The sequence below is a fragment of the Poecile atricapillus genome, chromosome 33 (assembly GCF_030490865.1).
Source record: "Poecile atricapillus isolate bPoeAtr1 chromosome 33, bPoeAtr1.hap1, whole genome shotgun sequence".
NCBI lineage: Eukaryota > Metazoa > Chordata > Aves > Passeriformes > Paridae > Poecile > Poecile atricapillus.
The window spans coordinates 2718318-2746230 of record NC_081281.1 but is presented as its reverse complement, the minus strand read 5'-3'; the positions used below and the strand labels follow the sequence as shown (position 1 = coordinate 2746230).

General features: G+C 60.5%; 3 protein-coding genes across 3 annotated transcripts; 2 read left to right on the top strand and 1 right to left on the bottom strand.

Annotated features, from left to right (window-relative positions):
• The first annotated feature begins 2018 nt into the window (after positions 1–2018).
• On the top strand, positions 2019–8272 carry PRCC (proline rich mitotic checkpoint control factor). Its single transcript, XM_058860599.1, has 7 exons — positions 2019–2742; positions 3459–3506; positions 3908–4486; positions 5673–5768; positions 6799–6942; positions 7256–7321; positions 7818–8272. Exons 1-7 carry the CDS (start codon positions 2296–2298, stop codon positions 7902–7904), a joined length of 1467 nt encoding a protein of 488 aa, XP_058716582.1. The 5' UTR covers positions 2019–2295; the 3' UTR covers positions 7905–8272.
• A 1026-nt stretch (positions 8273–9298) lies between these two features.
• SH2D2A (SH2 domain containing 2A) lies at positions 9299–15412 on the bottom strand. The gene is made up of 9 exons (XM_058860598.1): positions 15404–15412; positions 14446–14664; positions 12524–12675; positions 12196–12371; positions 11977–12066; positions 11717–11888; positions 11393–11536; positions 10673–11257; positions 9299–10246 (listed from the first exon to the last, which is right to left on the bottom strand). Exons 2-9 carry the CDS (start codon positions 14609–14611, stop codon positions 10124–10126), a joined length of 1608 nt encoding a protein of 535 aa, XP_058716581.1. The 5' UTR covers positions 14612–14664; positions 15404–15412; the 3' UTR covers positions 9299–10123.
• Positions 15413–16175: 763 nt separating this feature from the next.
• Positions 16176–27736, top strand: INSRR (insulin receptor related receptor). Its single transcript, XM_058860723.1, has 22 exons — positions 16176–16451; positions 18050–18601; positions 20143–20455; positions 20542–20684; positions 20830–20974; positions 21059–21273; positions 21343–21469; positions 21597–21835; positions 21916–22083; positions 22181–22370; positions 22494–22535; positions 22644–22909; positions 23052–23188; positions 23472–23637; positions 24822–24930; positions 25035–25105; positions 25743–25972; positions 26050–26160; positions 26263–26422; positions 26497–26626; positions 26694–26828; positions 26957–27736. The coding sequence occupies exons 1-22, from the start codon at positions 16358–16360 to the stop codon at positions 27225–27227; spliced, it is 4014 nt and encodes a 1337-aa protein (XP_058716706.1). The 5' UTR covers positions 16176–16357; the 3' UTR covers positions 27228–27736.
• The last annotated feature ends 177 nt before the right edge of the window (positions 27737–27913 follow it).

Sequence of the window (27913 nt, the reverse complement as noted above, 5' to 3'; positions counted from 1 at the left end):
CAGAAATAGGAGTTTTTCCTTAGAACCCCCCTGTCCTGCAGAGCCTGGGCTGGAGCTGGGATGGCTCAGGACACACAGGAAATCTCTGGATGCCTGGGGAGGAGGTTTGGGCCCTAGGCAGCCTCAGTGTGGAGTTACAGGGTGACAAAGTCACCAGGGCAGTAAATAAATTGTCACCTTGGTCCCCACTTCAGACTGAAGCTGGGTGCTGCTGTCCCTGTTGGGCCCAACCAAACACCTGGGATTAAATTAAATACAGATTAAATCGTTTACAAGACTAGAACCTCCACCCTGACCTGGCAGTCGGGGTTCCTGGGCTGGGCTCTTTTTTTTTCCATCCCCGTGTGCTTTCCTTGGCTTAATTTCTCCTAACAAGCTTCAAAGTAACACAAATAAATAATCCACAGGGTCACAGCTGACAGCAGGATCCTACTGCCTGGGGGTGAGAGCAGTCTCAAGGAATCTCCACCTGCAATGGAAAAATGGACAAATGCTGAGGGAAACAAGGATTCCTCCCTCTTTCTCCACAGCAGGAGCCAGACCTTGTTTAAACTGGGTCTCTCCTCTCCCTGCCAGAGTCCTTGTTGATTTTCCTCGGCAGAGGATGAGGGCTGCCTCCTATTACAGCTTGGGGTGGTTGAACCACTCTGTGCTTCTAAGGGAATCACCCATTTCCCTGTCCTAAATCAAAAAAATTTACAAGCCTGGACATTTAGGAAGGAGTGGAAAAAATCTGCCAGGAAGATTCCCAACCAATCCCCAGGATGATTTTCATGGTGACTTCCAGCCCAAGCTATGAGCACAAAGGGTGTTTCAATGGGAAGTGACAGCCACAATGGCACAAAAAAAAACCATCTCCATTATGGTTTCCTTTGGATTTGTAGAGTGGATTGGTGGAGATGTGAAAGGAAAGGGCTTTGACACCCTTTGAGGTTCAGCTCCTGTGATGGGAGTTCACTCTTCCAGTGTGATTTGTGTGTCACAACAAAGACAAAGTCTTGATGTTACTGCTGGATATGGAGCCAAAATTCTCAGGGAAAGGGGTTCCTGAAGAGAGGCTGCTCCAGATGGGAGTTTCTGTGAGCCGTGCTGGTCCCGTGGCCACAGGGACACCTTCCTCCTCCTCACCGTCCTCCTCAGTGTCCTTGTGGGATTGCTTGGCTTTGCCCTCACAGGTCACAGCCGTGTAAGGAGTGGGGGAAAACGGAACTTGTGTGTCCCAGCTCCTGGAATCCTCCCGTGCCTGTCCCTCCCGCTCCCCAAGGCCTCAATGCCTATTTTTAATACTGTATTTTTAACACTCCTCAGCTCTCCAGAGCAGGCCAGGAGGGGTGGGACAGGGCATGTTGGCTGGATTTCACACCGTTCCAGATGACAGAGGGTTCAGGATACGCTGCTCATTTATCTCCATTTTGCTTTAATTACTTGTGCTGGTACTTCAGAGCAGCTCTGCAAATCACTTCCCTTGGTGTTGGGGACCCAAATTCGAGCCCAGCTCGCTGCTTATTAAGGCCAGAACAAGCCAGAAGGAGGTCAAAGGCGTCAAACCGAAAATCAGCAAAGCCCGGGAGGGATAAACCAGCTCCTGGCCAGGCCTCCTGCATCCCACTCCAGCAGCTCCTGCTGGGGCTGGCAGCACGGATCGTGCCCCGGAATGAAAGGATGGAAGGCAGGGAGGGCTCCCCTGATCCCCGGCCCGTGTCCCGCAGTGCCGCCGCACCGGGGACCGGGGACACACCGGGAGCTGCAGCCCCGGCTCAGGGCTCGGTTTGGCAATGAATCCACTGGCCTGGCGGGGGTGGGTCGGACCCTCCCGCCTCCTCGTCCTCGTCCTCGTCTTCACCCTTGTCCTTGTCCCAGTCCCCGTCCTCAGAGGCCTTCCCGCATCCCGCCGGTGCCCGGGCCTTGTCCCGGTCCCGCCCGTGGCTGACGCCGCGTGGCACCACAGACTACATTTCCCGTGGTGCTTCGCGGCGCGGCACAGAGGGAGGCGGGCACAGCGCTGCTCGCGGGGTACACCGGGAATTGTAGTCCGGCGTCGCTACAGCGCGGGCAGCAGGGCGCTGCCGGCAGCCATTACCGGGAGCGCGGAGCCGCCGCCGTCGCTTTGCCTCGCTCCGCGGCCCCGCCGCCGCACGGGGAGGGGCCGCCATGGCGGCGTAGCCTCGCCCCGCCCGCCCCTTCCTCCCCGCTGCGGGCGCTGAAGGTGCGGCGGCGGTGCGGCCTAGCGCGGAGGGTGGATCCCCGGCCTCGCGTAGCGACTGCTGCCCGCGAAGGGCCGCCCTCCCCGGGGCCATGTCCCTCGTGGCCTACGCCAGCAGCGAGGAGGACAGCGATGCGGAGGAGCCTGCGGGCGAGGAGGAGGAAGCCGCCGATTCTCCCCCGGCCGCAGCCGAGCAGCCCTCGTCCCGGGGGCTTTTCGCCGCGCTGCCCCCGCCCAGAGCCCCCGCGGTGCCCCCGTCGTTCCTCATGGGCCCCCCGCCCACTGTGAGCGGCTTGGGCAGCGCCCCGCCGGGCCAGGCCGGGCCCGAGAGCCCCCCCGAGCCGGCCGCCAGCGGGGACGGGGCCGCGGAGTCCCCCCGGCCGAGGGGGCTCCTCCTGCCGCCCCCCAGGAACGCCGCCACCGCCTCCCCCCTCAGCCCGCCCCCCGCTGCCTCCCCCGGGGCGGGCTTGGGCCTCCCCAAGCCAAAGAAGAGGACGGAGCCGGTGCGGATCGCGGCGCCCGAGCTGCACAAGGGGGATGTGAGTATGGAACAAACCCCCGGCTCGAGCCCTTTCCAGTGAAAACTCCCCCCGCGGGTCTCTTCCCTCGCTCTCTCACACCGAGGTACCGGGATCTATTGTTGTGTCATCCACGGGGAGATTTGTCCTGGCTGCCTGCCCTAATCCTAAAGCGCTTTGCAGAATTAAACTGATATAGAAACCTTATTTATAATCATAATGCAGCCAAACCCAGATTATCTGCACCCTTCTTTATTCCTGGAGTTAATGAGTTGATGATGTGGAGCTGCAAGGCATTGTAGCCCAAAAAAGTTTTTTGTTTGTTGTGCAGGTGATTTTTCAGTCAGTTTATTGCTTATTTGGCAGTAAACTGGCACAAGCCCTCCATCCCTGTTGCCTCTTCCAAGTTCTCTGAGGAGCCGTGAAATGATAAAGATACTTAGGGCCTTCTCTGATGCCAACCAGGCTTTCCAGTCAAATTTTAACTGGATATTTAGAAATTTCAGCATTATTGGGAACAATTCTTTGTAGCCCTGCAGTGAGCTTTACACCCTCTGTGTGGTTTGTGCTTCCCCTTCAGTAGCTGTTGTTGTCTGTCCCTCTGAAGGAAAGCCCTGATCTGCTGCTGTGTACCTGCAGTTCTTCCCTCTCTTTGGGTTTATTTTCCTGGGATTTATTAACATAACTTTTTTGGTTTAGCATCTCAGGTTGTGCTGAGCTCTGCTTTTCTCTCTCAGTCAGATTCAGAGGAAGACGAACCAGCAAAGAAAAAAAATACTCTTCAGGTAAATAACAAGGGCACTTGGTTAAACAATTGTCATGGAAAAAAGTGTTTAATTGTGACCAGTCTTGTGCTTCCACTCATGTAAATAATCCACTCTGATCACCTCGTGGCTTTAGGGAAATTCCTGAAATCCTTTGGGTTTTCAAGTCCTTTTCTTTTGGGCAATTTCACCAATTTAAATCTTGGCAAAAGAGGCATTCATTTGGGAATTGGGCAGATATTTGCAAGTACCACATTTCCCTTCAAAATCCCCCTTGTGCAGCATATTCAGAGTGGCCAAGCAGCAGGAAGCCCCACAAGAAGCGTTAGAATTGGGGGGGATAATTGGCAGGAAGTCAGGAAAAGCGAATAACCTCAGTCTTTTCTTCCTGTGGTACATTTGTCCTGCGTGGATGTCACCAGGGACGCAGCGAGGGCTCCGGCTTGTCCGCTTTGCTTCCTCAGCCCAAAAACATGACAGTGAAAGAGACCAATCGGTTACTCCTGCCCTACGCATTCTCCAGGAAAGCAGGAGAAAACGCCTCCGACTCCAAGCCTGCCAAGACCCCGAGCTCTTCCTCCAAAGCCAAACCCGTGCCCAAGCCGGCCGTGCCCACAACTCCGTCCCCGTCGGCGATCAAAGCCGCGGCCAAGAGCGCAGCGCTGCAGGTAACCAAACAGATCACCCAGGAGGAGGAGGACAGCGACGAGGAGGTGCAGCCAGAGAACTACTTCTCCTTGTCCGACAGGAGCGAGCCCAGTGCCGCGGGCACCGAGCCCTACCTGTACCCCGGCACGGGGGGGTCGGAGGACCCTCCGCCCGGGACAGAGCCGGAGCCCCAGTTCCAGGACGCGGCCGCTAACGCCCCTCTGGAGTTCAAGACGGCTGCGGGCTCCAGCGGAGTTCAGCACAGCTGGGCACCCAAACCTGGCGAGGACTATGGCAGCCACTCCTATGGCCAGTTCCCCCCTGCCTACGGCGAGCCCGGGGGCTACTACCAGGTGGGTTCACTGGCCAGAGGTGAAGTGAGGGGCTCTGGATAGGGACTTGAGTGAGTGACTCAATGTCCTAGTTTAGGGCAAATTAGGGAGGAAAACTCCAAATGGGGATTTCCCCAGGGAAATGCCCCTCTTCACTTTCTGGTCCGGGAAAAGGCTGCTCCTGGGAATCCAGCCCATGTGAGCTGCCTGGGACACGGGGCAGGGAATCCAGCCTGTGTGAGATAGCTGGGACATGGAGCAGGGAATCCAGTCCTTGGGAGCTGCTTAGGGCACGGGGCAGGGAATCCAGCCTGTGTGAGATCCCTGGGACACAGGGCAGGGAATCCAGCCTGTGTGAGATCCCTGGGACACAGGGCAGGGAATCCAGCCTGTGTGAGATACCTGGGACACGGGGCAGGGAATCCAGTCCTTGGGAGCTGCTTAGGGCACGGGGCAGGGAATCCAGCCTGTGTGAGATACCTGGGACATGGAGCAGGGAATCCAGCCTGTGTGAGATCCCTGGGACACGGAATCCAGCCTGTGTGAGATCCCTGGGACACGGGGCAGGGAATCCAGCCTGTGTGAGATCCCTGGGACACAGGGCAGGGAATCCAGCCTGTGTGAGATACCTGGGACACAGGGCAGGGAATCCAGCCTGAGCTGGATCCAGCACTGGGCACAAGGAGATTCCTACGGTGTGAGAGCTCCAGATGTTCTTCACTGATGTGAAAATGCCCTAGGTGTGAGGGTGCAGGGTAAGGGCTCACTGGAGCTGGTGTCTGAGCCCAGGTTGTTTCTAATAATTCATAGAATCCCAGACTGGTTTGGGTTGGAAGGGACCTTAAAGCCCATCCAGTCCCAGCCACTGCCATGGACAGGGACACCTTCCACTATCCATGGTTGCTCCAAGCCCTGTCCAGCCTGGTATTGAGCACTTCAAGGGATAGGGTGGCCACAGCTTCTCTGGGCACCCTGTGCCGGGGCCTCATTGCCCTCACAGGGAAGAACTCCTTCCCAATATCCTATTTAACCCTGCCCTCCAGCAGTGGGATCCATTCCCCCTTGTCCTGTCACTCCAGCGCTTGTGAAAAGTCCCTCAGATCGTTTGCTGGTCATTCCTCTGACAGAATCAGCCCACAGGGCAGTCCATGGCTTGGTGCCACTCCAGGATTGCTCTCATGACAATCTGCTTTCCCTTTCCTGCCAGGATTACTACAGCAGTGGGTACTACCCAGAGGTGGAACCAGCCCAGGCCCCGCCGCAGGAGACGAGCACCGACTCCTCGTTCATCGATGACGAAGCGGTTGGCACTTCATTGTCTGTCCCCCTGTGGAATTTGGCTTTGAGCTCTGCCAGAACACATGACCTGCAGCCACGGTCCTGCCCCCCAGCACAGCCTGTGTTTCCAGTGGCTTGGGCTGGGTGGTTTTCCTGGGGGGCCTCGAGCTGTGTTGTGGACACGTGTGGAGCCCTTCCCACAGTCTGCTGGGCTCCTGCTCCAGCTGGGTCTGCAGGCCTGATAAATACAGGATAGAATCAATTGTTGAGGTTGGAAAAGGCCTCCAAGACCATCAGGTTCAACCATTCTCCAGCACTGCCAAGGCCACCACTAAACCATGTCCCCAAGTGCCACATCCACATGACTTCTAAATCCTTCTGGGGGTGGGGACTTCACCACTGCCTTGGGCAGCTTGTGGGCACCCTCTGGGTGTAGGATTTTTCCCTATATCCAACCTAATCCTCCCCTGGCACAATTTGAGGCTGTCCCTGGGAGCAGAGCCTGAACTCCCCCAGGTGCCCCCTTCAGTCAGGGAGTTGTGCTGAGCCACAAGGTTCCCCCTGAGCCTCCTTTTCTCCAGGCTGAGCCCCCTTAGCCTCCCCTGGTGCTCCAGCCCCTTCCCCACCTTCCTTTGCTTCTCTGGACACGCTCCAGCTCCTCAATCTCTTTGTTGGCATGAGGGGCCCAAACTGACCCCAGGGTTGGAGGTGCCTGAGCAGTGCCAGCACAGGGGATGGGCACTGCCCTTATCCTGTGGCCACACTGTATCTGGTGCAGAATGTGTTGGCAGCAAAACTTAAGGCTCTTCTGTGGTTCTTAAAATAAGAAACTCAGGACTCCAAGGGTCTCCTGAGCAAGCCTAGAAGCAGGAGTAAATGCTGTTTTCTGCATAGGAAAGTGAGATGATAACCTTCATGCCAAGTAGTTTTAGATACTCTGATATACAGCAAGCCAAAATTCTCCAAAATATCAAAACCTGGGCTGAAAAACTGTTGCTGTGCCTTGTGTCAGGTCAGTGTTGGGTGTAATTCCAGCTCTTGTGTTCATCTTTCAGTTCAAGCGTCTGCAAGGCAAGCGGAATCGTGGGAGGGAAGAGATCAACTTTGTGGACATCAAAGGTGACGACCAGCTGAGCGGGGCCCAGCAGTGGCTGACCAAATCCTTGACAGAGGAGAAGACCATGAAGTCATTCAGCAAGGTGGGGTGGAGGGCGAGGGCTGTGGTTGGTGCCTCTGCTCAGTGCCCAAATCAGTGCCCAAATCAGCTGGAGCTGTGTCCAGGGAGGGGAACAGAGACCTGCTAAATAATGACATGTGGGAGGCCAGTAGAGTTGCTCAGAACATGGCATGTGGGTGGGGAGGGCCAGCCAGGAAGTGCTTCAGCCAAAGGAATCTGCACTTTAATGGGGAACAAATGCTGCTTGGGATGGCTGTGTGCAGGCCCTTGTCTTGGTTTGCTGTCCAGGGAAGCACCTCTCCAGGCTGAACACTTCACCTCTTTCTGCTTTCCAGAAAAAAGGAGATCAGCCCACAGGGCAGCAAAGGAGAAAACACCAGATCACGTACCTGATCCATCAGGTGAGTGGCCTCCCTGTGGTGTATGAGCTGATCCAGACAGAATTCCTGGGTTTGGTCTTGGCAGCGCAAGGCTGGGGTGGTGGAGCTGCTCCTCCAGCAGCGGGGGACCAGGGGCTGTCCCCGAGAACCCCCTGAGTCCTGGTGAGACCCTGTGGGCCAGAGGTGAGTCCTGGCCCTGAGGGGGTCCCAGTCCCAAGCTTTCAGCTTTGCTTTGCCCTTCCTGCATGTTCTGAGGCCCTGGGATCCTGTCCTGGATTCTGCCCCGGGGTTGGCAGGCGGTTGCTGAGCCCGTCCCCACGAGAAGCTGCTTTTCAGCATGAATGAAATGTCTGTGCATCCCAATTAATCCAGGCCTCTGTCAGGATGATTGTGCTAACTCCTGTAACGAGGCTTCTGGCTGAAGGGCTCCATAATCCACATGAGCGGGGCCGGAGGAGGCCGGAATGCTGCTGAGTCACTGAAACAGAGGGTAACAGCATCCTCTCCATCTCTGCAGGCCAAGGAGAGAGAACTGGAACTGAAAAACACATGGTCTGAGAACAAGCTCAGCAGACGGCAGACCCAAGCCAAATACGGATTCTGACACATCTGTCCCGCTTTTTGGCTGGCATCCCGGGTGACCTGCTGTGTCCGGTGTGTCCCGGCCTCTGGGAGATCAGCCAGGCCCCAGGACGGGGCTGCTCGTGGGAGGAAGGACTCTGCACTCCCTGGCCTGACAGGAAGAGGGGTCATTGCAAGCTGGTCCCGAAACTCCACCTGTAATCCTTCCCCTCCCTCCTTGTAAACCATAGCGTGGAAGGTTCCGATCGGCTGAGGACGGTCCCAAGGCACGGCAGGGAACGTGCTGGGTGTGAGGCTCCTGTCCTGAGGGAACAGGCTGTGCCTCCTGACGCCAGACCCTTCAGCAGAGGCTCAATAAACTCCCAATTCCCACTTTGCTCCTCTCTTGGACTTGCTGTGCATTGAGAATGTCATTTTCCTTTCTAAAACACGGTGAGTTCCAAGAGCAAGCCTGGCTTTGGAATTTTTATTTTGTCCTCACGGCCGTTTCCTCGTGTCCAGGCTGCTCCAGCACTCCTCTCATGCTGATGATTTTGATATCCTGGTCTTTAAGTTGGTGTTTTTGCTCTGGGCTCCACAGCCTGAGCTGCTCTGGGGGGACACCCCTGTGCAGGTCAGAGCCTGTGCCAGGGGAAGCGCCACACCTGGAGCAGAGGCTCTCCTGCCTGGCACACTCAGGCCTTTGGGATACCCTGAGCCACGTGTGCATGTATATTGTCCTTCCTTTTTCCCTCTTTCCTTCTCCCCCAACCCAAGGCCTGCTGTCCTGCCCCAGGCTGCTCTCAGACTCATCAAACTGAGTATCCCAGTGTCCCTCATGTGGCTGGCTGGGAGTGAGCTCTGCAGTTTCCTCTGGGCAGACACAGAGGAGAGCTGCCAACTGTATGTTTTTTTTTTCCCAGCTTGTTTATATCAATTCTATTTCAATTAAGTGTTGACCTTGCCCTCCTGGCTGGGAAGAGGAGACTGCCCAGTCCTAACTTCTTCAAATTAAACCTTTTTTTTTTTTATTTAAGGAATTCTGTCAAGGTGATGTGACTGCAAATCCTGTGCAGCTCTGCTGGCCCAATCCATGGATCCAAATCTCTGTGGCATCACTTTGTTGTTCACCAAAGCGTGTGATGCCGAAGGGAGCAGAGCACTGGCCTGGTTATTTAACTTATATTCCCACCACTCTGGGTTTTATTTGTTGTAACCACAGCTCAAATGGCCAATATTTGTTAATTCCAGTAAGAAGAACTCCCAAGAGGTGTTTTTTCTCCCATGGTACCTCTTAAAAACAGGCAAACCCCCATGACTGAAGTCTTTTCTTAGAACATTTTAAACTAATCTCATTTTTAGTTTAGCTCCCTGTATGTTTAGTACTTTGCAGAGCCTGTTTTGAGTATTTGAATGATCAGAATAAAGTTACTGTTGAGTAATTTATTCATATCTTGTATGTACAGTGAAATCCTCCCAGAAGATATTTGGTAAAGGAATATACTTCTAAATGAACCCACCCAGCCCTGTTACCATCACAAGGGGCTCAGATCCTCATCCAGGTACCCTCTTGGCCTGGGGAGTTTGCAGTGTGGGGGCTGGAAGTTTGAGGTTTCCCTTTCCATTTCTCATTTGCTTTAGATCAGGTTTAGCATCAAGGGGGAATTCCAAGAGCTCATGTTCCACTTTCAGCCTTCTAAGAGAAACAAAATTCAGGTTTGTGAAAAGTCAGAAGTGAATTTTCCCAGAGATAAAACAGCTACAATGCCCCAGCTCTCCTTTTCCCTCCAAGCTGGGGCTTTGGCCATCCTGGCTGCCCGCTCCTGTTGAGCTGGGAGCACCAGTGACACTGCCCAGCAGGGCTTGGAGTGTTGGCTCCAGGCTGGGGAGCTTCAGCTTGGCCCTGGCTGCAGCATCACCCCAGTTCCTGGCCAATTTCATTTCCAACTGGATGCACCAACTGTGCCAAACTCATGCCTGTGTTTCCTGTAACAGCCTTTTCCCCCTCATTTTAATAACAGAAGTCTCTTGGAATGTGTTCATGGGTAAGGTAACCCTGCTCCCCTCCCTGCATTGTCCAACAGGGTTGGGAAGCTGGAAGAGAAGAGGCTCCCCATGGAGCAGATTGGCATCGCTGGCTGGGGCCAACAGCAGCTCTGGACCTCTCCTCCCAGGACCAGGGGCTTCGAGTGGTGAGATGGAGGCTGAGGTTGCTCCTGCCTGGGAGCCAGGTGCTGTCCTGAGCCCACCTGTGCAGGTGGCTTAGGGGCAGTCCCCAGGCAGCTGCTCGTACACGTTCTCAGCCGTGGCCATGGTTTGCTGCTCCCTGTGGCTGCTCTGGCTGTACACGGCGTCATCCAGCTCCAGCTCAGGGTTCAGAATGACCTAGGGAATTCTCAGGGAGAGGGTGGATTTGAGAGCCAGGAAATAGAACAAAGTTGGTCTGGAGTGATGGGACAAGGGGCAATGGCTTCCCACTGCCAGAGGGCAGGGTTAGATGGGATATGGGGCAGGAATTCTTGTCTGTGAGGGTGGGGAGGCCCTGGCTCAGAGAAGCTGTGGCTGCCACATCCCTCAAAGTGTTCCAGGCCAGGTTGGACAGGGCTTGGAGCAACCTGGGATCATGGAAGGTGTCCCTGCCCATGGCAGGGTGTGGAACAGGATGGGTCTCTTTCCAACCTGAACCATTCCAGGTTTCCAAGCTTCTCCTTGTGCTCCTGGTGTGGAGCAAACTCTGACTCCTCAGGCTCCAGGAGTCCTCCCTCATGTTGGGGCTGAGCTCTAGAGCAATGGCTTGTCTTGGAGACCCACCTGTGTGCCTGTGCTGGGAGCCACCGACAGCTGCCTCCTCTTGCTGTCCTGGCTGGAAACGCTGCGGAAGAGCCGGCGGTGGGGCCGGGGTTTGGGGGGCAGAGTGGAGAAGGTGTTTTGGAGTGCCATGGGGAGCCGAGCAGGCACATCCTGCCGGGCCAGCGCCACCTCGGAGTAGATGTTCTCCCTGGGGCCGGCACGGGGGCTCCAGCCCCGGGCCATGGCATAGAAGGGGATGGGTTCCTCGGGGATGGGCTCCTCGGGGATGGGCCCCTCGGGGATGGGTCCCTCGGGGATGGGTCCCTCGGGGATGGGTTCCTCGGGGATGGGTTCCTCGGGGATGGGCCCCTCGGGCTCGCAGCGGGTGGGGGTGCTGGGGGCGATGTCCTCGCGGGGCTCGGCGTAGACGTGGAAACGCATGAGCTGCTGGTACTTGGCCTCGGGGGGCTCGGGGCTCGGGGCTTCTTTACGCACCTGGGCATAGGGAGCCTCGGGCGCTGCTGCGCTGCTGGAGGAGCTGCGCGGCCCCGGAGCAGCGCCCCGGGAGCTGCTCTTGGGAGGGAGCGGCGGGGGCGCTCTGGGAGCCTGCGGGAGAGATGGGACAGGACGGAGGTGAGGACTGGGACTGGGTCCGTGGTGGCTGTGACTGCGTCCCCCCGCCTTGGGCGACCTGCGGCTCCTTCCTCGGGAGCGCCTCGGGAATTCTCTCTGCCCCTTTACCTCCCTGGCGGAGCCGCCCTCGGCTCTGAGGGACTCCAGGGACGCAGGGCTGTACTCGGGGAGCTTTGCTGGTGCTTGGCTCAGTGGGGAATGTGCAGCACCGCTGCCAGCTGGGCGCTCTGTCCGTCCTCGGGGCTCGTCTTTCTGAAGGGAGAGAGCAGGGAGATGTCGGGACGGCTGCGGCTCCTCGCTCCTGGTAGCCAGAGTGGCTGCGGCTCCCAGCCCGGCTTTCGCGGTGCCTGTGCTTCCCTTGGCTGTATTCCCCGGTTTGGGGCGATCCCCCGGTCCCGAGTGGCTGCAGGGGCTCTCAGGGGCCGGACTCACCCGTCCGCACGGCAGGGGCACGGTGAGGAACTCGGGGTACGGCGGGACGGGGACCGTGGTGTGGTGCCGCAGCAGCTCGGCCAGCTCGGGGTGGGCGCTGCGCTCCCCCAGGATCGCGTATCGCCCGTCCGGCAGCTGCTCCAGGACAAAGTGCCGGCAGCGATCCCTGCCCCTGGCGGCAGAGGGGATGGCATGGGCAGAGTGACCGGGAGGGCACCGAGCTCTTCGGCCCCTCCCTCGGACAGGGCTGGGTCCCTCACCTGTAGGAGAGGACGAAGCCGATGGTGCTCTCGCTGAAGCGGACCAGGAAGCAGCCCAGGGGCTGATCCTGCAGCAGCTCCTCGGCCTCCCTGTGGGAAGGGACGCTGAGCCTTTCTACCTCATCCTCTTCGTGTGATCCAGGGATGCAGCTCCCTGTTTAGGAGCCCAAGGGCGGGGATATTGACCCCGCTCCCCACCTTGGCCTCCCCGTCGCTTACTTGCGGCTGATGAAGCCGTGGAACCAGGTGGGGAGCTCCCCCTCGGGCCCCAGCCTCTGGGCTTGTGTCTGCTCAAACCACAGCCTCGTCCGGGCACGCAGGGCCACCCGCTCTGGCCACGGGTCCCCCTCAGGCAGGGACTGAGCTGCTGGAGGTGCCCAGAAGCCTGGAGGGACCTGGAGGGAAGGGGACAGCACTGGGAGCTCAGGTGAGGATGTGCACCAAGGATGTTCTGCTCCCTGCACGTGAGGACACGGCTCCTGAGAGCGTTGTGTGTGCTGGGATGGTGAGCTGGGCTCAATTCCACCCTCGTGTCCCCAGGTCCTACCCTGCCATGTCTGTTGTGGTGTCTCGGTGACTGCTCTGCCCCCTGGAGCTGCACGGGGGGTGTGTTGGGTGCTGGCTCAGCTCTGGCCCTCTTGTCCTCACCAAGGGGCTTGAAGGTGGTAAAGAGGGGACGGTCGTCATCCATGGGGTGCCCTGTCCCAGGGAGAAAAAGCTCAGGGCAGGGAGGCCTCCTTTGGGGCCCCTCACTGCCTGCAGAGCACTGGGGAGTCTGGGGGCTCCAAGACACCCCCGCAGGCCCTGCTCTCATCAGCAACCTGGGTAAGCATCACCTTCACCTTGTGCTTCCCAAGCTCAGGCTCGTCACCCTGATCCTCCCCAGGGAGACCACCCTGCACCTGCTGGATGGGAAGGGACAGTGACCTTGGCACCCCAGAGGAGGAAAGCCCTGGGGACAGTGATGTAGGTGGGGAGGAGCTGAGGAGAAAGCATGTGAATCCTCCAGCCCCTCTCAAGTCCCCGGTGTGTCAGGTCAGCCCCCGGTAGGGAGAGGCTGAGCAGGCTCCTGAGGGACCTTGAGCTTGACCCTGAGCTGCCAACACTCGGCAAAACAACATTAATCCCCAGCAGATGCTTGAGGAGGTGGAAGATGCTGGGACTGGTTGGATCTGGGAGGCAAAGCTGAGTCAGAGGAGTCAGTTGAGGCTTGTCTGAGAGCAAGGGGATCCAGCCACCAGGAAAAGCACCCCAGCTCTACCTTTAACCCATGCCAGTGCCCAGCCTGGCCCTGTGCCCCAGTAGGCAGGGGAAGGTGAGGAGGAGAAACAAAACACCCCAAACTGCAGTGACCCAACTCAGGGAGTGCTGGGGAGGAGAGTTTGTGTCAGGTCCTGCCCAGGCATAGCCCACAGTGCCACTGTCCTGAGCTTGCCATGCACCCCCAGCTGGGTGGGGGCTGTGGTGGGCTCATCCCCACTCTCCCATCCCAGCACCTTGACCTCACTGGGGCAGCTCAGGGGGGGATTTGTTGCGTGGGGCAGGATGTGCCTCTGAAACCCTGCACTCCTGAGGTGGGAACAAGTCACATCAGTCTTGAAACGGGCTGAAAGCTTTGCTCTGTGCGACATTTCTGGGCTGCACTTCCCCCTTTGGAGAGGGTAAGGTCTGTCTGGAAGGGCTGGTGTGGGCAGGGGACTGCAATTCCTCTCTCTCCACCCCATCCTCGTGCCCTTTGTCCTGCCTTTGGGCAGTGGGAGCATCCCTGCAGTGCCTGGTGCTGCCCTGTCCAGCGGCCCCTGCTCAGGGCTCACTCCTTGGCCTTGCTGAGAACCCAACCCCAGTCCCAGCCCCAGTCCCAGTCCCAGCCCCAGCCCCAGCCCCAGTCCCAGTCCCAGTCCCAGCCCCAGTCCCAGCCCCAGTCCCAGCTCCAGCTCCAGCCCCAGTCCCAGTCCCAGCCCCAGCCCCAGCTCCAGCCCCAGCCCCGGCCCCAGTCCCAGTCCCAGCCCCAGTCCCAGTCCCAGCCCCAGCTCCAGTCCCAGCCCCAGTCCCAGTCCCAGTCCCAGTCCCAGTCCCAGTCCCATCCCCAGCCCCAGTCCCAGCCCCAGCTCCAGCTCCAGCCCCAGTCCCAGCCCCAGCCCCAGTCCCAGTCCCAGCCCCAGCCCCAGCCCCAGCCCCAGCCCCAGTCCCAGTCCCAGCCCCAGCTCCAGTCCCAGCCCCAGTCCCAGTCCCAGTCCCAGTCCCATCCCCATCCCCAGCCCCAGTCCCAGCCCCAGCTCCAGTCCCAGCCCCAGTCCCAGCCCCAGTCCCAGCCCCAGCCCCAGTCCCAGCCCCAGTCCCAGCCCCAGCCCCAGTCCCAGCCCCAGCTCCAGTCCCAGCCCCAGTCCCAGCCCCAGCCCCAGTCCCAGCCCCAGTCCCAGTCCCAGCCCCAGCCCCAGCCCCAGCCCCAGCCCCAGCCCACGCTCCTACCTCGGGGTGTCTGTGGCCAGGAGGTGCAGGGGGCAGGGGTCGGGCAGGGGGGGCAGCAGCACTGCCCTGCCTGTGCTCTGCCTCTGCTGCCTGCGACGGGCAGGAAGCAGCAACCAAAGCTGCAAGAACCTTCATGTGATGGGGAAACGTCACAGGAAGGTGGCATGGTGGCCGCGGGGTGACATCCAGGTGACAGCGGCAGCCTCGGGACAGGCTGGGCTGTGGAGAGGAGAGGACTCTGGCCACCTGCCCACCAGCACCTGCAAAGGTGTCTTTGTCCCTCCTGTCTGTCCCCCAGGACCTGGCACCACTGGGCATGGGGACATCAGAGCTCAGTGGGGACAGGAGAGCTCAGTGGGGACATCAGGCTCGGTGGGGACAGCAGAGTCTGGTGGGGACAGCAGAGCCTGGTGGGGAGAGCAGAGCTCAGTGGGGACAGGAGAGCTCAGTGGGGACAGCAGAGTTCGGTGGGGACATCAGGCTCGGTGGGGACAGCAGAGCTCGGTGGGGACAGGCTCCCACCGTGAGCCAGGGTTCAGTCCCAGTTTGTAATCCAGCACCGTTCCCCTTCCTCAGACTCTGGGTGTCAGAGCCAGGGACACTCCTGGGCTGTTGTGGGGACACGAGCGCTGCTGTGGGGAGAAGCAGCCGAGCTGCCACGTGTCCGCTGTCACTGTCACCCCGGCCGGTGCCAGGCTCCAGCTGGAGCCGCGGCGAGAGCGGTGCCAACCCGGCTGCGTCCCAGGGCTCGCACGGGTTGGGAATTAGGACAAGGATTAGGGCTGGGTCCGGCTCATCCATCGCACCGGGAGCGGGGATGCTGTGCCGTGAGGTGGCAAACCTCGGGATAGTGACGGTGCCCGGTGTCCCCCGCAGCCCCCGGCACGCGGAGCGGTGCCAGCCCCGGCTCCTTCCACCTAAAAAAACCCTTCCCTCCCCCAAACCTTCAGAGCCTCACACGTTTCCCCTCGCCCTGTCAGCCGGGCTTCCTGTTTGCAATCCTCACCGGCACATCGGATGGGGGAAACGCCGGTGACAGGGACATCGACTGCCAGCAGCTGATCCCACCGTGTCCCGGCCACTCCTCAAGGAGCTGAGGCTGGAACCACCAGGAACTGTTCCTAAAAGGCCTTTCTTGGCTCCTCTTCACAGCTGGGGGTGTTATCAGAGTTATCAAGGAGGAGGAACGCAAAGGGCTTTTCCTGTCCTGAGCCTCTGAGGCCGGATCCTGCCCCGGCTCCCAGGGAATGCCGCGACTGAGGCTGGGACCTCACAGCTCTGGGCTGGGAGGGCTGGGACCCTCCTCCCTGCTTTGTCCTAATGAGAAAAATAACCTCCTCCTCCTCCTCTATTCTCTTCCCCTGCTTCTCCTTCCCCTTAAGGACGGCTCGTGGCAGCCAGGCAGGTGCTGAGTGCCCGCAGCTTCCTCCCTCACTTAGGGCTGCTGTTCTGTGGGGACCCCAAAGCCGTGGGCTCCTGGCACCCCGGATTCACCCTGTGGGGCAGAGTGACCCTTAAATTGTCCCTCTGTGCTGCTCCTGGGGGTCTCCATGGATTGCCGGCTGCTTTCCGGGCGTGCCCTGCCAGAACAGCTTGGATCCTCCTGCTCTGGATGGGGAAACTGAGGCAGGAGGCAGCTCTTCCTTCCCACCCACTCCGACGCGGGGGGGCCGCCCTGTTTTCCCCCTCTCTATTTCCCAAACATGCCCTGGCCCTGGCCCTGACAGTTGTCAGGCTAAATATTTTGTGTGCGGCAGCCGAAAACAAAAGTGAAGGGTCCGGGCAGGGTCCGTGGGGGCCCCGCTGTCCCCGCGCTCCTCGGGCACCGGCCGGACACGGCGAGCGGGACCCGAAACGCTGCGGCAGAGCCCGAGGTGGGACGGGGACGGGGCCCTGGGGGTCCCGCTCCAGGATGGGGCCGAGGGCGCTGGGTGCCCCGAGGCTCGGGGTGATGCTGCTGGTCCTTGGCCACCTGCCACTGCCCCCCGTGTGGGCTCCCTCCGAAAGTAAGTGCTGGGCAGGGGGAGGCCGGGAGGGGGTGGGGGGCAGGTCTGGGGTGGGGGCTGCCTGCTGGCGCCTGTGCTCGGGGGTCTGCAAGGGACAAAGCCTGAGGCAAAGCTCTTTCGGTGTTCCCTGTCTCAGTTTGCCCCCATGGCAGTACCCCCAGTGCTGCAGACCCCCCGTTTTGGGCAAGAGGGGCAGAGCGTGGGACCCCCCCTCTATTGCTGGGATGGGATGAGGGGAGTGTGGTGGGGGGCTTGGCCAGAGATGGGGGTATCGGTCCCTCAGCCCCACCGGGACGGTGGGAAATGGTCACGGGACGCGGGAGCGCTGCTCCCTGCTCGGCTGCTGGGGTGGGAAACGCTGGGGAGGGGCTGCCATGGTGGGGAGCGGGCAGCTGTGGGTCCTGGGTCTCGTGGCCAAAACAGGGAACAGCTGGGGGTACGAGGAGGGTCTGTCATTTGTCCTGCCTTCCCCTCTCCCTGCCACCCGTGCCTCAGTTTCCCCAGTGACCACGGGGCTGTGCTGGGGGATGGGAGCAGGGGAGGAAGCGGATGAAGCATCCGAGAGGTGCCCAAGGGACACACGTCGCTGTGCCTGCTCCCACCCGGGACCCCTGCCCTGCCAGGGACACGGGGGACCCTCTCCCCTTACACGGCGACTGTGCAAGGCCAGGGAGGTGATGGTGCCAGCGGGGGCTGTAACCCTCAGGGCCGGTGCTGCGCTCACGGCCAGGACAGAGGGACCCTCCTGTCCTTACGGGGAGGGGACAGGGCTCCCGGTGAGGGAGGGGCAGCTGCCAGAGCCACAGTGCCATGGGGCCACCTTGCCCACGGTTCATGGGTGACACCAAGAGGGGAAAAACGCCACTGGGCACGAGGTCACAAGGACATGGCCAGGAGCTGCTGGCCCAGGCTGGCAGCGGACACACAAGGGGTGGTGACACCCAATCCCCTCCAGGACCTGGGCCTGGCTGGTGGCTGGGGATGCTGTCAGCAGGAAGTTCTTTGCTTATTCTGGCTCTCTCTCACCCCTGCCGGGATGAGAAAGCTGTTGGGGCTCATGCCGTCCATTTCTGAGTGGAAAAGCCCCAGGACAGCCGAGGTGGGACCAGGCTGGTGCCACACGGACACCTGTGGTAGCCTGGTGTGCCCCATTACCTGTCTGGGCATGAGGGGCAGTTAATGGGGACGACCCTGCTGGAGCTGCCTCTCACTGGGTAACCCACTCCATGAGATCTGTGAGCCCCCACAGCTCGGGGAAGGGGAAAAGCCATCTCCACCCCCCGACAGCTTCCCCCAGGGTGGGCAGCAGGGCTGGGATGTGGTTCTGGGGCTGATGTGGGGCAGGGCAGGCGCCCAGCCTGCCAGGCCTCGTTAGCATCACTGCTGAGGGACGCGCCGTGCCCCGGAGAGCCGCAGCGCGCCAGCTGCTGTCAGAGCCGCTCGCGTCTCCCCGGCTGCCCAAACCAATTCCAGCCGTGCTTGACAGGCAGCACCAGGATATTAAACCCCGCCAGCAGCACCGGGGGGATCCCTGAGTGCGGCTGGGGGTCAGCTGTCCCGTCCCTGCTGCCCATGGGGTCCCCCTCTCGCCACCCCAGTCTGCGGCAGCATGGACATCCGCAATGACGTCTCCCAGCTCCGGAAGCTGGAGAACTGCTCCATCATCGAAGGCAACCTGCAGATCCTCCTGATGTTCACCACGGGCGCCGAGGACTTTCGGGGGCTCAGCTTCCCTCGCCTGCTCATGATCACGGAGTACCTGCTCCTTTTCCGTGTCTACGGGCTGGAGAGCCTGCGGGATCTCTTCCCCAACCTCTCCGTCATCCGCGGCACCAACCTCTTCTTCAGCTACGCCTTGGTCATCTTCGAGATGCCACACCTGCGGGACGTGGGGCTGCACAGCCTGGGCCACATCCTTCGCGGTTCGGTGCGCATTGAGCGCAACCAGGAGCTCTGCCACCTCTCCACCATCGACTGGGGGCTGCTGCTGCCCGATGCTGGGGACAGCACCTACATTGTTGGCAATAAGTTGGCTGAAGAGTGTGCCGACGTCTGCCCAGGAATCCTGGATGTGGAGAAGCCGTGTGTGCAGACCAGCATCAACGGACAGCTGGATTATCGCTGCTGGACCTCCAGCTACTGCCAGAAAGGTGGGTGCTGGTGGCACGGGGCCCGATCGTGCTGGCTGATTTTCTGGGATGGTGCTGGTTTGCACTGTGGGGCAGACTGGGAGCGCACTGGAGGAGGCTGGTGGAGCCACCTGGGAGCGGCAGGCCCAGCGTGTGGCTGTGGCTCCCCTGCTGCTGGCGGTACCCCCAGCACAGTGGGGTAACCAGATCCGTGCTGTATCATCCTCCAAGGAGAGGCCGGCTCCCGGCTGCTGTGTTTTCCCAGCGGTGAGGTAAATACAGGGCCCTCCTGAGCTCGTTTGCTGTAAACAGGAGACCTGGTAATGAAATATGTACTATAAACACAGATCCTTATCAGGCCTGCAACCTCAGCTGTGGCCCCGACCTGGCTGCACTGGGCAGATGGGGTTCAGCATGGGCTGAGCCCCATCTTGTCCGTCCATCTGTCCTGCTGTTCCTCCATGCAGCCCCTCATCCACCCATCCAGATGTTCACCCAGCCACCCATCAACCCATCTCCCCAGCCAGCCACTCATCACATGGCCATCCATCCGTTTCTCCATCCCTTTGTGCACCCCTTCATCAGTGCCATGCCTCCATCCACTCCTCCATCAATCCATCCCTACCTCCCTGTGCACCTGTATCCTTCCCTTCCTCCCTCCATTCTTGGATCCCCACATCCCAGCATCCCTCCTTCTGCCCCTGCATCCTTCCATCCCTGCACCACATTTTTCCCTTCACCTCACCATCCATCCCTCCCTCCACCCCTGCATTCCTCCATCCACACATCCATCCCCACGTTCCTCCCTCCCTGCATCCCCACCATCCATCCCTCCCTCCCTGCATCCCCACCCTCCATCCCTCCCTCCCTGCACCCCCACCATCCATCCCTCCCTCCCTACATCCCCACCATCCATCCCTCCCTCCCTACATCCCCACCATCCATCCCTCCCTCCCTGCATCCCCACCCTCCATCCCTCCCTCCCTGCATCCCCACCCTCCATCCCTCCCTCCCTGCACCCCCACCATCCATCCCTCCCTCCCTACATCCCCACCATCCATCCCTCCCTCCCTACATCCCCACCATCCATCCCTCCCTCCCTGCATCCCCACCCTCCATCCCTCCCTCCCTACATCCCCACCATCCATCCCTCCCTCCCTACATCCCCACCATCCATCCCTCCCTCCCTGCATCCCCACCCTCCATCCCTCCCTCCCTGCACCCCCACCATCCATCCCTCCCTCCCTACATCCCCACCATCCATCCCTCCCTCCCTGCATCCCCACCATCCATCCCTCCCTCCCTACATCCCCACCATCCATCCCTCCCTCCCTGCATCCCCACCCTCCATCCCTCCCTCCCTGCATCCCCACCATCCATCCCTCCCTCCCTGCATCACTCCATCTCTATCCCACCCTCACTCCTGTTCTCCTCCAGCCCTGGAGGATGTCAGCAGCCCCCTGAGCCCTTCCCACTCCTCTCCCCCGTGTCCCCCTGCCCCGATCCCAGCTGTGCTGCCCGAGGCTGGGCTCTGTGCCCACGTGCCGTGTCTCCCCTGGCAGTGTGCCCGTGTGGCGCGGGCTCGGCGTGCACAGCAGCTGGCGAGTGCTGCCACGCCGAGTGCCTGGGGGGCTGCGGCCACCCCCACGACAGACGGGCCTGTGTCGCCTGCCGCCACTTCCACTTCAACGGGCACTGCCTGCCCTCGTGCCCGCCCCGCACCTACGAGTACGAGGGCTGGCGCTGCGTCACCGCCGAGTACTGCGCCAGCCTCCGCAAGGTCTCCGACAACCCCCGTGACGCCTCCAAGTTTGTCATCCACCAGCGACAGTGCCTCTCTGAGTGTCCCTCGGGATACACCAGGAATGAGAGCAGGTGGGGCTGTCCCCAGCGCCCCTGCACAGGCACGGGGGGTGGCACGTTGGCCGACTGACGTGCCAGCCCTGTCGCCCTGCCCGCAGCATGTTCTGCCACAAGTGCGAGGGGCTGTGTCCCAAGGAGTGCAAGGTGGGCACCAAGACCATCGATTCGATGCGGGCAGCACAGGAGCTGGGGGGCTGCACCCTCATCGAGGGGAACCTCATCCTCAACATCCGCCGGGGCTGTGAGTGCCAGGCCCTGCCAAACCTGCCCCGGGTGGGAGAGCTGCTGCAGAGGGCAGGGGGTGGAGGAAGGGGTCGTTTCCCTTGTAGAGTGAATTAATGGAGAGGTGCCCCTCTCCCTGAGCTCATGCAGTGTGTCATTCCCAGATAACCTGGCCTCGGAGCTGCAGAGCAGCCTGGGGCTCATCGAGACCATCACGGGCTTCCTGAAGATCAAACACTCCTTCGCCCTCGTCTCCTTGTCCTTCTTCAAGAACCTCAAACTTATCCGTGGTGACTCCATGGTGGATGGGTGAGGATGGTGTGGGTTTGGGGGGGAACACGTGGCTCTGAAGGTGTCCTTGCCCGCTGCCTCCACCCACATCTCCTCCCCCAGGAATTACACCCTGTACGTCCTGGACAACCAGAACCTGCAGCAGCTCTGGGACTGGAGCCACCACATCCTCTCCATCCCTGTGGGCAAGATGTACTTTGCATTCAATCCCAAGCTGTGCCTGGCCGAGATCTATCGCATGGAGGAGGTGACGGGCACCAAGGGGCGGCAGAACAAGGCAGAGATCAACCCCCGCACCAACGGGGACCGGGCGTCCTGTGAGTACAGGGATGGGGACAAGCGGCAGTGCCGTGACCCTCTGCCTGAGCCCTGCCTCCTCCCCACAGGTAAGACCCAGACCCTGCGCTTCATCTCCAACGTCACCGAGTCCGATCGCATCTTCCTCAAGTGGGAGCGGTACCGGCCCCCCGAGTACCGGGACCTCCTCAGCTTCATTGTCTACTACAAGGAGTCGTAAGTGGTCCCTGCCACGCTCTTGTCCCCATTGTGGAGGGCTTGGGAATCCTAGCCTGTGGTGTCTTTTGTTCCTGCTGGACACCCAGGGGTCCCGGGACCCTCCCTGATGCCTGGTGTGGGACAGACCCTTCCAGAACGTGTCAGAGTATGTGGGGCAGGATGCCTGTGGGGCTCAGAGCTGGAACGTGCTGGATGTGGACCTGCCACTGAGCAGCGAGCAGGAGCCAGGGGTGACGCTGCTCAACCTCCGTCCCTGGACCCAATATGCCATCTTCGTGCGCGCCATCACCCTCACCACGGCCGAGGAAGGACGCAACTACGGGGCGCAGAGCGAGGTGGTTTACATCCGCACCATGCCAGCGGGTAAGGGGCTGGCAGGGGGCGGGGGATGCCCCTGGTGGACCCCCCCAAGAAGGAGTGACCACCCCCCTGTGTCATCCCAGCCCCGACGGTGCCCCGGGACGTCATCTCCATGTCCAACTCTTCCTCCCACATCGTGGTGCGTTGGAAGCCGCCCACACAACGCAACGGCAACATCATCTACTACCTGGTGCTGTGGCAGCAGCTGGCTGAGGACATGGAGCTCTACATCAATGACTACTGCCACAAAGGTGAGGGCAGGGGCAGCACAGCAGCCAAGGACAGCAGCGGGACAGGGATTGTGCCACCGAGCCAGACTCTGCCAACCCTGCCCGTTGCTGCCCACAGGCCTGAAGCTGCCCACCAGCAGCGCAGACACGCGCTTTGGGTTTGGGGATGGTCCCGAGGGGGAGCAGGATGCGGAGGAGAGGTGCTGCCCCTGCCGCCCCACTGACGGGCAGCTCCGCATGGAGGGTGAAGCCGAGTCCTTCCAGAAGAAGTTTGAGAACTTCCTCCATAATTCCATCACCATCCCCAGGTGCCATCTGGGGGGGGTCCCTGCTTTGGGGGGCTCCCTCAAGCTGGGTGCGTGGGTCTGCTGGGGTGAGGGGTCCGTTGGCTGCTCCTGGCAGAGCCTTTAACTGATTTCCCGCTGTCTCAGGCCACCCTGGAAGGTGACATCCATCAATAAGAACCCACAGAGGTGAGCCGGGACCACACCAGCCTGGGGGATCTCCCCTCCCCTGATCAATTTTGGGGGACAATCCTGGGGCCTTGATTCCCCACCACTTCCCCTCCCCATGTCCTGCAGGACCCCAAAGCAGCGCAGGGACGTGGTGGCCGTCACATCCCCAGCCAACACCTCCTCAGTGGAGCCGCTGGCCCTGAGCCACCCCGGAGGAGAGCCCAAGCCCAACTTCCAGATCTTCGAGGACAAAGTGGTGCGAGACCGGGCAGTGCTGTCGCGGCTGCGCCACTTCACCGAGTACCGCATCGACATCCACGCCTGCAACCACGCCGCGCACACCGTGGGCTGCAGCGCCGCCACCTTCGTCTTCGCCAGGACCATGCCTGAGTGTGCGTCCCCCGCCTCCTCCCTTCCAAACCCCGCCCTGCCTGTGCTGGGATGCACCAGGATGTTGTTGAGATGGGGGATTGGCAGAGGGTTGGGGTCCAGGTGATGCCCCCTGGAGCTGACTCCCTCTGTGCCCCCCTCCAGTGCAAGCTGACAACATTCCCGGCAATGTCACGTGGGAGCCAGCCGGCAAGAACAGCGTCCTGCTACGCTGGGAAGAGCCCAGGAACCCCAACGGGCTCATCCTCAAGTATGAGATTAAGTACAGCCGTGAGAGTGAGGTGAGAACCCCCCGTGGCATCCCCTGGCCAGCCCTGCAGGTCACAAAGGCATGCCATGCAATGGATCCCACCCCATCCCATCCCATCCCATCCCATCCCATCCCATCCCATCCCATCCCATCCCATCCCATCCCATCCCATGGATCCCATCCCATCCCATCCCATCCCATCCCATCCCATCCCATCCCATCCCATCCCATCCCATCCCATCCCATCCCATCCCACATCTCCCTTGGCTGGGGGGGATGAAGCCCCTTTGCCAGCCCCACACTGTCCCCCACAGGAGGTCACCACTGTTGTCTGCGTTTCGCGCCACCGCTACTCCAAGTACGGGGGTGTCCACCTGGCTCTGCTCCAGCCAGGGAACTACTCAGCCAAGGTCCGGGCCACCTCCCTGGCTGGCAATGGCTCATGGACTGGGCTCGTCAAGTTTTACATCCTGGGGCCAGGTACCTGCAGGGGACAGGGGGACATCACCAGGGACCTTGGCGGGCAGGGAGGGGGGCATTGTGGGGTTGGGGAGCTGGGGCTCAGAGGGTGCTGCTGGGTCAGGGCACCGGGGAATTGGGCTGTGCTGCTGGGATGGGACGTGTGGGGCTGGGCTGTGAAGGTGGGAGCTGTTGCTGGACTGGAAAGCTGAGGATGAAGGATGATCCTGGAGCATCACAGAATCATTTGGGCTGGAAAAGGCCTCCAAGACCAGCAAGTCCAACTGTTCTCTCAGCACTGCCAAGGCTATAGCTGACATCCCCAAGTGCCACATCCACACATCTGTCAAGTCCCCCCAGGGAAAGAGACTTCACCAGTGCCCTGGGCAGTCTGCTCCGATGCTTTCCAGTTTTCCCCAATATCCAATCTAAACCTCCCCTGGTGCAACTTTAGGCCACTTCCTCTGGTCTTGTGCCTGTTCCCTGGGACCCCCTCCTGGCTAACCCCTCCTGTCAGGGAGTTATGCAGAGCCAGAAGGTCCCTCTGAGCCTCCTTTTCTCCAGGATGAGCCCCTGCCACCTCCTTCATGTTCTCCTGGTGCTCCAGACCCTTCCCCCACTCTGTTCCCTTCTCTGGACACATTCCAGCCCCTCAGTGTCTGTCTTGTCATGAGGGGCCCAAAACTGACCCCAGGGTTTGAGGCCCCAGTGGTGTCCAGCTCTCACTTTCTTCTCAGCTATCCCTTGGGTACTGATGATTTATAGAAACACTTTTTATTGTCTCTTATGGCAGATTCTCTTCTAGTTGGGTTTTGGCCCTTCTAATTCCCATTCTTGTCCTGAACTCCTTCAGATCCTCCTGAATTTCCCGCCCCCTCTTCCCAAGGTCAGAACATTTCCTTTCTCCCTTAGTTCCAGCCAAAGACCTCTGCTCAGCCAGGCCTGTCTTCTTCCCATCCTTCATCCAAGGATGCTGCTGGACCAAGGAGTTGGGGAATTGGGGGATGCTGCTGGAGTTGACACTGGGACAAAAGTGTCTGCTGATAGACTGGGGGGGTCTGGAGGATTGAGGGATGCTCTGGGACAGGGGCACACAGGGATCAGAGGGTGCTGCTGGTCTGGGGAGATGGAGGCTCCCCCTCTCTGGCCCATGTGAGGTGGGATGAGTGCCCAGACCCTGATTCACGGCCACCTGCTCCTGGCAGCCGAGGAAGAGTCCAGCAGCTTCTACGTCCTGCTCACTGTCACCCCTGTGGTGCTCATGGTGCTCATCTCCTGCCTGGCTGTCTTTGTCTTCTTCTACAACAAGAAGAGGTAACGACCCCCCTGCACCCCCAGGGCTGGGCTGGGGCAGGATCCGACCAAACCAGGGCTGGGAAGGGCTGGGAGCAGCTCCAAGCAGTGCCCACCCCTGACAGGAACAATGATGGGTACCCCAGTGGGACTCTCTACGCCTCTGTCAACCCCGAGTACTTCAGCGCCTCGGACAGTACGTGGGGACATGGGACAGACAGGGGCCACCCCAAAGGGCCACCAAGCACTTTCTTTGCTAGGATCACTCTGGATGGGATGGGGATGGGGATGGGGATGGGGATGGGATGGGATGGGATGGGATGGGGATGGGGATGGGATGGGGATGGGGATGGGGATGGGATGGGGATGGGGATGGGGATGGGGATGGGGATGGGGATGGGGATGGGGATGGGGATGAGGATGGGGATGGGATGGGGATGGGGATGGGGATGGGGATGGGGATGGGGATGGGATGGGGATGGGATGGGATGGCATGGGCATGGGCATGGGCATGGGCATGGGCATGGGCATGGGCATGGGCATGGGCATGGGCATGGGGAGGAGGATGGTGATAGAATCTAGATGATGAGAATGATGATGGGATGGAGATGGGAATGAGAATGGCAGCGGCATGGGGACAGGGAGGAGGAGGGTAATGAACTGGAGGTAGGAATGAGAATGGGATGAAGATCAGGATGGGGATGGGGACAGGGAGGAGGATGGTGATGACATGGAGATGAGGATGAGAAAGGGATGGGATGAAGATGAGGATGGGGATGCAGATGAGGTTAATTACAGTGCTGGGGACGGGGTGATCCCCACTCACCCCACAGTGTACATGCCTGATGAGTGGGAGGTGTCCCGGGAGAAGATCACGGTGATCCGGGAGCTGGGACAGGGCTCCTTTGGGATGGTGTATGAGGGGGTGGCGCTGGGGCTGGTCACGGAGGGAGAGGAGACCAAGGTGGCCCTGAAGACTGTCAATGAGTTGGCCACCATGCGGGAGCGCATCGAGTTCCTCAACGAGGCCTCTGTCATGAAAGCCTTCAAGTGCCACCACGTGGTAGGTGGGCAGCTGAGGGGGAGGGAGGGGACGGGGGGGTCTGGCCACTCACATGCCAGCCCTCTCTGTCCCCACAGGTCCGTCTGCTCGGCGTTGTGTCCCAGGGCCAGCCAGCTTTGGTCATCATGGAGCTGATGACACGTGGGGACCTGAAGAGCTACCTGCGTTCACTCAGACCTGAAGCCGAGGTGAGGGGCTGGTCAGGTGCCTGAGAAAGGGACACCCACCCCGTTCCAGGGGGGTCCTGGTGTGCCCCAGCCCTGGTGGTCACCAGCCCTGACTTGGTGCAGAACAACCCCGGGCTGCCACCGCCGTCGCTCAAGGACATGATCCAGATGGCGGGGGAGATCGCCGACGGCATGGCCTACCTCAACGCCAACAAGTTTGTGCACCGGGACCTGGCTGCCCGCAACTGCATGGTGTCCGAGGACTTCACCGTCAAGATTGGAGGTGGGTGGGCACCGGTGGGAAGGCTGTGCCAGCCCTGCATCTCCTGCTGCTCACACCTTCCTCCTCCTCTTCAGATTTTGGCATGACCCGGGATATCTATGAGACGGATTATTACCGGAAAGGGGGCAAGGGGCTGCTCCCCGTGCGCTGGATGTCCCCTGAGGCGCTCAAGGATGGCATCTTCAACACACAGTCTGATGTCTGGTGGGTGCTGGGGTGGCCGGAGCCAGGGGTTTGGGGATCCCCCGGCTGAGCAGTGGTGCTCTGGCAGGTCCTTCGGGGTGGTGCTGTGGGAGATCGCCACACTGGCCGAGCAGCCCTACCAGGGCATGTCCAACGAGCAGGTCCTGCGCTTTGTCATGGACAACGGCATCCTGGAGCGGCCCGAGAACTGCCCCGACAAGCTGTGAGTGCTGGGGGACACCCCTTCCCTGCCGTGGGAAAGGCTGGCAGGGGAAATGTCGGTCCCTGCAGTGCTGGGAGGGTTGTTGGGGGCTGGAGACCCCAAAGGCAGCAGGTGCCCTCTCTCCGCAGGCACGAGCTGATGTGCCTGTGCTGGCAGCAGAACCCGCGCCAGCGCCCCTCCTTCATCCAGCTCCTGGAGCGCATCAAGGACCACATGGCGCCTGCCTTCCGCACCCTCTCCTTCTTCTACAGCCCCGAGAACGGCCATCACGGCTCAGGAGAACCCTCCAACACCGAGACAGAGCCGTCCCCCGAGGAGGAGGAGCCCCCTGCATCCCCCCTACCCACATGCATGGACCAGAGCCCAGACCAGCTCCCCAACGGGACAGCCTCACTCTGACCCCGGGGTGTCCTCAGACCCCCGCTGGACTCTGCACCCCACGCCCTTCTCCAGCCACCTCCCACTGCTGGGATCCCCCTGCATTATTTATTGCTTCCAAGGGCCCAGCCAAGGAGTGGCAGCAAGACAAGGACGTTCTGTGGGATGCTTTTTCCCTGAAAATTAATTGGGGGTGCTCCAAGTTGGCGGGAGGGAGTGGGGGGTGCTGGTTGGGAGGAGAACACCCCAATCTTTCCTTACTTTGTTTTGGGGGGGTGGGATAATGTGGGTATGGGAATGGGTAACAGGATTTGGCATTTGGGTTCCCCCATCTACCTGCCTCTGCCATCGCTCCCCAGCTGCCTGGCAAACCTTTTACAGGTGGGAAAACCGGGTCACGGGGCAGCGGGAGAAGCCCGGGGTTGCCCTGATGTCTCTCCCCAGTCCCCTGCACTGGGACCAGTGCCGAGGCGGTGCTGGTCCACGGAAAGGGCGTCACTGTCTAACCTGAGCGCGAATAAAGGGGATGAAGCTCAGGTGTGGCACAGCCTGGCTTGGGGGGGTCGCGGGGGCGGCACTTGGGGCTTCCCACTCCCCTCCCCGCCAGCCCCATCCGCATCCTGCGGCTTTGCCCTGCAGTGCCCAAACCGGGGGCGTTTCTTGAGAAAAACGTCAAAGCAGTGGAATTTAGGAGGATGTGTCGAGAC